This window comes from Etheostoma spectabile, chromosome 16, assembly GCF_008692095.1.
Source record: "Etheostoma spectabile isolate EspeVRDwgs_2016 chromosome 16, UIUC_Espe_1.0, whole genome shotgun sequence".
NCBI classification, from domain to species: domain Eukaryota; kingdom Metazoa; phylum Chordata; class Actinopteri; order Perciformes; family Percidae; genus Etheostoma; species Etheostoma spectabile.
In genome coordinates this window covers 18949049-18957253 of record NC_045748.1, presented here as the reverse complement: position 1 = coordinate 18957253, position 8205 = coordinate 18949049, and the positions used below count along the sequence as shown (strand labels likewise).

At 42.0% G+C, this 8205-nt stretch overlaps 2 protein-coding genes across 2 annotated transcripts in view; both read right to left on the bottom strand.

The window, feature by feature from the left end:
* Positions 1-3687, bottom strand: part of uhrf2 (ubiquitin like with PHD and ring finger domains 2) — a 33747-nt gene extending 30060 nt beyond the window's left edge. Inside the window, exon 1 of the mRNA XM_032540163.1 lies at positions 3309-3687. Within this exon, the coding sequence (XP_032396054.1) occupies positions 3309-3611 (303 nt within the window). The 5' untranslated portion in view covers positions 3612-3687. The remainder of the gene's footprint in view (positions 1-3308) is intronic.
* A 1005-nt stretch (positions 3688-4692) lies between these two features.
* Positions 4693-8205, bottom strand: part of oaz1b (ornithine decarboxylase antizyme 1b) — a 4973-nt gene continuing 1460 nt past the window's right edge. Inside the window, 5 exon segments of the mRNA XM_032539753.1 lie at positions 4693-5761; positions 5888-5973; positions 6251-6423; positions 6781-6867; positions 6869-6920. Coding sequence (XP_032395644.1) covers positions 5631-5761; positions 5888-5973; positions 6251-6423; positions 6781-6867; positions 6869-6920 — 529 coding nt within the window. The 3' untranslated portion in view covers positions 4693-5630.

Sequence of the window (8205 nt, the reverse complement as noted above, 5' to 3'; positions counted from 1 at the left end):
AGTGGCTAGAAATGGAGATAGGTGTAAACCGAGCCTTGGGTATCCTTTCAGCAAATGAAAGCTCAGATGGCCTATCTGGAATCTTGCCCCCCTTATGAGGTCATAAGGAGCAAGGTTACATCCCCTTTCTCTGCTTTGCCCGCCCAGAGATTTTGGCCCACCCATGAGAGAGAGACATCATGGCTTTCAAGTGGCATTTGGTGAAGGCCACACCCACAGCTTCCACCTTCCCCCCCCCCCCCCCCCCCCCCCCCCCCCCCCTCCTCCTCAAAATCTACAGATAAGAAATGGCACATTGTAAGGAAAGCTCATTGTGAAACTGGCTCTAGTGGCTGTAATTCTTTCCCAAGGCTGAATTTTGGAAAAGAGAGTTCAGATACAGTATTAGGGGACCACTAAGGTCTATATAAAAGCATCCAAAGAGCACCATGTAAGGGGACCTTTAAGTGCCTGCATGGTGGATGTTCCAACCACATTTGGAATGTACTGTCACTAGTTATAGTGTAATTTAGAAGTTCCTCATAAGAAATCATAAGGAAAAGCCCAAATGTTCTTTAAACCAAGTTATATGAATGGCCACTTCAATATGTTAATAATAATCAAACAAAGAAAAAAGTTAGTGCTCCATACTAAGTGCTGATTTACTGTTTTGGTTCCTATTAAAATGTTTACATTTTACCTAATAGAAATGTTGCCCTTTTTGGGGCAGTTTTATGTGAATATATTTGAACATTCTAAACTTCTTTTGTCTTTCTTTCTCATTGGATCACTGCACCATGTTCTTCACCATATGGTTTCCTTGTGCATATCACAATATCTTTTCAATATCAGCCTGCCACCTTCAACGACCCGCATCAGCAATGAACCCACCAGCCCGCTCCTCCCCCTCTCCCCGCTATCAGTTCACACCCCCTCCCCCCTCCCTGAGACCCTCACCTCCTACCATCCACACACCCAGTCATCCTCCACCCCATTCTCCAAACAGATGATCAGGTGAGAAGTCAACTGAAGAAGTCAAGGCAAGGAAGGCCCGGGCCCGGACGGCATCAGCCCAAGTCTCCTCAGGGACTGTGCTGACCCGCTTGGTGTGTTCAGGCACTTATTCAACCTGAGCCTGAGCCTGGAGAAGGTCCCAGCCCTGTGGAAGACCTCCTGTGTGGTCCCGGTACCAAAGTCACCGCGACCCAAGGAGCCAAACCACTTCAGGCCTGTTGCCCTGATTCTCACCTGATGAAGACCATGGAGAGGATCATCCTGCGTCACCTGCGACTGGTGGGCACACAGCTGGACCCCCTGCAGTTGCTTACCAGCCTGGGATTGGAGTGGACGACGCAGTGATCTACCTGCTGACAGATCGCTGCTTCACCTGGAGGACAGCGGGAGCACTGTGAGAGTCATTGTCTTCGACTTCTCCAGTGCTTTTAACACCATCAGCCTCGTCCTCAGAGTGAAGATGGAGAGTGCCGGAGTGGACCAACATCTGGCTGCATGGACTACGGACTACCTCACCAACAGACCACAGTATGTGAGGCTCCATCACTGTGTGTCTGATGTGGTGCACTGCAGCACAGGTGCCCTCAGGTACGGTGCTCTCCCCCTCCTTTTCACCCTCTACACCCGGACTTCACCACAACACACCCACTGCCACATCCAGAAGTTCTCTGATGACACAGCCGTTGTTGGTTGTGTCTCTGAGGGGAACGATGGAATACAGGTCGGTTATCAAGGACTTTGTAGCTGGTGTGAGCTCAACCAGCTTCAGTTAACACCAGCAAGACAAAGGAGATGATAGTCGACTTCCGGAGGAAAACATCCCCCTTCTCACCGGTGAGCATCCAGGGATTGGACATTGATGTAGTGGAGAGCTACAAATTCCTGGGTGTTCACCTAAACAATAAACTGAACTGGACTGATAACACCCAACACTCTACAAGAGGGCCAGAGTCGCCTCCATCTGCTGAGGAGACTCAGGTCCTTTGGAGTGTGTAGGACTCTCATGGACCTTCTATGACTCTGTGGTGGCCTCTGCCTACTCTACGTGTGGGCTGCTGGAGGGGGGGCAGCTCGGACCGGGACAGGAGCAGACTCAAAGACTGATCCGGAGAGCGAGCTTGTCCTGGACTGTCCTCTGGACCCCATAGAGGAAGTAGGGGAGAGGAGGATGTTAGCCAAGCTGACATCATCATGGACAACACCTCTCACCCTACATGACACTGGGGGTCCTGAGCAGTCCTTCAGCAGCAGACTGATACACCCACGGTGTAAGAAGGAGAGGTACGCAGGTCCTTCATCGGCCGCTGTCAGAATCTACAACACCTGCTCTACCTGATAGTGTGTAGTTTTGTTCCTGTTTTTCTCCCATCTACATCACACACTTTCTGTTTATCTTTAATATTGGTATTTATATATTTATTACAAATACTACTTTTCAATATTATGGTTCAGGTTATATAATTTAATTATGCTACCGACTATTGCTTCTTTGCTTAATTACACATTCAACTTAACTAATTTTTAACGTCACTTACACCGCAATATTGTTCTTATATGGCAACCGCACTTTAAAATTCCTTTTGTTTGACGGCATTTACTTACTCAGTCTACCATATTTTCATTGTCTATTTCTTGCTGTATTTCTTGCCTTGTATCTGCTTGTATTTCTTTCGTGCTTACTTGTTTGTGTGTTATTGTTTGTTTTTTGTTTTTGCTGTTGCTGCTAGCTGCTACTTGTAACTACAGAATTTCCCCGTCGTGGGATAAATAAAGTATAATCTAATCTAATCTAATCTAATCTATTTGTGTCATACCCTTTCAACATTTAGACATCTTACACCTAAGAAGATTCAGACATTTCCAATGAAAACAACACAAAACCATGCATCAATATCAAGCAAAATGTCATGAGAAATACCATTTATAAGGTTAGGGAGTAATAGAGAAATATTTTATTTACTGTAGTCTATTTTAAGTTAGCGTTGCTGCTAAAAAGACCCACTTTATTATACATGCTTATTATTTAAAGTGCTTATAAGCATTTTACAAAAGTTGGTTCAGTGCCATGCAAAGTGAAAACATATTACGTTACAATGAGGGGGGCCCTAAACCAAATCCGTTTTAGGGGCCCCCCAAAAGTCTAGGGCCGGCCCTGGCAAAAATATGACATTACACCATCCATCCACACACACACACACATTTTGGCAACAATATCATTCAAAAGTGTCAACTTGTTTGGCTTATTTGATTGTTTTTGCCATTATCCTGCAATGCTTTTCTGTGTACTGATGGCAGGTCAACACAATTACTACTACCTTCACTCTGTCTGCAGCAGGTCTCTCCACTCTTGGAACAGCATTTTTCTTTAGGAAAAAGTGCTTTGGTATAAGATTTCTTCTCCTCTTTGGCTGGCAGTAGTCATCCCGGTCAAAATGGTCACTGCAGACCCGATGGTCTGCAAGGCGCAGGGTATGAAGAGGAGTGCTGGGATCCATTTGTATCACAACAAGCCACAACTTCAGTGTGTCCCTATCCAACAAAGGTAGTCTATGAAAGCTGCGTGGAGTGTTCTTCGACATTTTGTTGACACAATTTGGAAATGCACAAACACGAACCATTGTTTTTTTTTTGTTATCCTTTACTCACGTTTCCATTGTAGTCTTCCAGCAACAAGTCACCTCATGCGAGATTTCAGAACGAGACTTGGTTAGACACAATAACAAACAGGCCAGGTCGAGCCAGGTCAAGCGAAAGGCAGCTTAAAGAAACATGTTTTATTTCTCTGTAGAGTCCTTTTCATAATGGTGTTAGACAGATATAATAACAATTTAAAGCTGTCAGGGGCTAAAACAAGCTCTTTTAGTGGACGTGCATTGATGGAGAGCAATTGCCCTTTTTGCATTGTGCTTCAGCGCTCTTGCACAATACTGGACCAATTTCAAAAACTGCTGTCCCCATTAGTCACTTAGACAAACAAACATGGGAAAATAGGGTCCAGGTTGAAAAATATTGATGTTTCCCTTTTAGGCCCTTATCACCATCATCTATCCTCCATCGCATGTCGCCTCATGCAATACTCCTGTTCACTTCCGGTCCCCACCAGCAAACCTCTCCCACCGTTCTAAACCACACACTAACACACTACCTCCCCTGTGTGGTAAGGAGGATGTACGACCACCTCCCTAGGCATAGGTTCTTGTTTCTACGTCCACTTTAAAATCAGCAGTTGAATAGTCATGTGTAGTTCAGTGTCCTGTAGAGCCTCCTGGTGGTTTAAAGACACAGCACATGCTCTGGATGTCAGACTTGCCGCTCTCTCCCTAACTTATCTGATTTTCTTTAGAAGTTGTAGTGAGCCGCACAGAATATGTTGGATACTAGTTACGCTGTGTTGAGGGGCCTTTAAATGAGCTTTATAACATACAGTTAGGTTGTAAAGATGCATTTAAATAGCTTTTAGAGATGATTGTGTGACAAATGTGCTTTTAAATCCACCACTCTGGTTAATGCTCAGCAGCATATGTTAGTGCATCTCTAGCAGTTTGATGAGGCAGAAAAATGATCTATACAAGGTTTTACACAAACGCTGAATTCACGGTCTCAATATTTAATCTTAAAATAAAAATGGGAAGATAGAAGTCTTTGTCAGATTTTCTTCTAACCCAATGTGTTGAACAAATGCAAAAAGTAGAGAAAGGGTAGTTTTTGTCTGTTTTATTATCACAGAAGCACAACAGGTACCACTATGTAGGTGAACAATTAACTCACTACAATGAAAAATAGGAATGCTAAGAAAAAAAAACATCCAGTCACAGCATTTTTTTTTTTCTTCAACCTCCAAAACAAAACACAATAATGTCCAATATACATGGCAGAAAAAAAGCAAAAGCACTTTGGATTATTCACTTTCCTTAAGTGTTGTACCAATACACTTATTTTAAGTTCTTTAACTTGAAACTGAAGCACCTACATCAGACACATGCAACAGCATTCATACTTAAATTCACGATTCAGCTATGAAGTACCAATTATTGGGGCGGTCACTCAAAAGCAGTGTTTCAAAAATTACTTTTAAAGATGTTAGTCCTACAAAATAAAACTGGTCCAACTGAAATGCATTTGTAACTCAATTCAGAAAGAAAGGTAATAAGATTCATTTAAAGTCATTATTTAGCCAATCAAAAAAAGCTGGAGTACCCGAGTGTAAACCTGATGACCTTTTTATTGTACATTCAAGAAATGAAGAATCCTCCACCCTTAATCTATCATAAAAAGGAAATAATAAAAAACCGACTTGACAAAAAAATGGAAATTATACCAGACCTAACTTATAGTTATGACAACTGCAATATGATTGTAAGTCCAAAAAAACAAGTTTCCCTCCTTTTTTAGGTGACAAGACCGATTTTTAATGAAAGCAGTATAATAAAACACACAAAGATAGATGGTGGAAACAGGGGATGCACATCTTACTTATTCCCTTAAACACAAAAGGCATGGGGGAAATGAATACAGAGAGCTACCACCAGGGTTTACCACAGACGGTGGTTTATATGAGTAAGCTGGGATGGGATTGGCAAACATACAATGGGAAGAAAGGGGGAAGTAAGCAGGGGGTGGAGGGGCTGTCCAATGGGCTACTCCTCGTCCGACGAGTCCCTTTCAAAACTGTAGGCCATAAAGAATACATCAGGTCGAGGAGGGACAAGGGCATGGCCCGGTTTCACAATCTCAAAGCCCAGGAAACTGAATGTACGCACCAGTTTAGCTGCAAGAATAAGGTCGGTACAACAGATGTTAAGATGCAGTACGAGTCACAACACAGAAACCAAAATAATTGTGTTATCAAAGTTGTTCTGAATGAAAAAGGTGTGCGGAGAAAAACAAGACGTACCACGATCTTCTCGGTTCTTGTAAAAACAGACAACCACGCTAACGACTTTCAGATGTTCTTCAGCAAACTCCAGGAGAGCAGCAAAACTGCAGGGAGAACAGAGGGCAGCTTTGGTCAGAAATTAGAAACCAACCTCTCCACATACAGGCACAAAAACACAACTCTTGTGCATATCCCGTTAGAAAAATGTGTTTTTAATGATCATTTAAAATGTTCTCATTTGGCTTCCTCTCAGAGGAAAGTGAGACAACCTAAATCTGTAATATCAGCCTACAAAGTTTCTGCTTACTGAAACAGTGCGCCATTCTAAAGACCTGAAGCTTTGTTCCACTTCAGGTCTCTCCTGTTGCTAACAGGCCTCACCTCTCCTTGCTGCCTTCAGGAAGAGGGTCAAGTGGGATCTCCACATAGAGTGCGTTGCTGCTTAGGACAGCATCCCACTGTATTGTCTTGGTAACGGTAGGATGACTTAGGAAGTGGAGTATCCCAGGGCGACCATTCCCTGCTGGCTCCTCCGTTACGGTCAACCTTCGATCCTGGAAACACAAACACTCGTAACACATCTGAAAACAGCAGTAGGTGACATTAAAAGTGTCAGTATTGTGCAGCTGGCATAGTCTAATTATGATCTACAACTACTATGGAATTGTGGCCAAAATAATTACATGCACACATGGGCCTAGCATTTATTTATTTAAGTTAATTATTTTGGTCAAGAAGAGCTTATAAATAAACTGAGATCTAAAGGAAAAAAAACAATTGAATGACGTGCCGAGCACAGATGACACTGGATCAGGTGACAGGAAATGGTTTTAGCTCCTATTCTTGACATACTTCTGTCTGCAGAAAACCAAAGATTTCCCTTGTTTCTGCATCGGCGTGTCTTGACTTACTGAGTGGAGAAGACATGCTGAAGGAGTGTGATCCCGTGTGCCATTCCCTCGCCCACCTGGGATCTTCAGGGGTGGGAGAGGGGCATCAGGAGCACCACAGAGGCCCCGGGCCGCGGGTACTACTACAGTGCAGGGACAGGCTGGAAGAGAAGACACAGGAGGACATAAACACAACACTGTAACAGAAACACAATTCACAATGCACTTATGATAAAGGTTCTCTGTAATTCATCATGTATCAAAGGATTTTAGGTAACTTCGACCTCTCGTCATGGGACTCCAGACAAATATAGGCTTTGACCAACTTTGCAATTGTGTGCCAAGAAGAATTGTACCAATTTAATTTCATGTGGTGAAATGTAGTGCCCATGCACATGCTCATTATCAATTACTGATAACCAAAATGAGTTTTTCCCAAGTTGTAAACATTACCATAAACTGCAGCTACTAACATCGGAGTGCTCAATCCAAAACATGTGTTACACAAGCAGGTCTGATTGCTCATTCAAACAGTTTAGTTTGTGTTCCTCTAAACAATAGCACCATGTTTACAGTCATTACCACAACCTTTTAAAGAGCAGTGCGCTAATGCAGCAGGATGCGGTGGGAAGCAACCAACCGAAAACATTTGCTGCTGAAAACCCAATCTGTTGGGTAAACCTACTGTATTGTAAACAACTTAGTACACACAGTATAAAAAGGCACTGACAAAGCCATCCAAATGGCAGATTTTCATACAAACATAAACTGATCTCATAACAATCAAGAGATGTACCGGTCACATACATACAAGCACTTAAATATAGTGAAATGTTTTTGCATCAAACTCCCAGACAGTGCATAATTTAAGTGCAAACACATTATAAAAAGCTTGTTCTGTCAAAACCACGAAGATACCGTTTACTGTATCATAAGACAAAAAAAAAATCCTCAGATCTGAGAAGGTAAGAAAATTAGGAAACTAGGGTATGTTTGACATTTTTGCTTACACAATGACTTGACAACTAACTGATTACCAAAATTAGGGCTGCAACTAACTCTCATTTTTGGCATTTTTAATTTATCGGTTTATTTCAAATCATTAATTATTTGTATGAAATGTTTGAAAATAACCATTCTATACATTTCTGACAGCCTATAAGGATGTTTTAAAATAACAGTCCAAAAGTGAAAAGAATATTCAGTTACCATCATATAATGACAAAGGCACCAAATCCTCACGTTAGAGAGGTAGTTGGAACCAGTAATTATTTGGAATTTTGGAGAATAATGAGAAATATATTATAATACATTTTGATGCAAATGTTCTTTTATCAACGAATGTATTTTGCTGTAGTTGACATACAATAATACAGTACTCTTATATTAAGTCACTTTAGAGTCAGGGTATCTTTCTTGTATTAAAACCCAAAGTGTGGCTTTTTT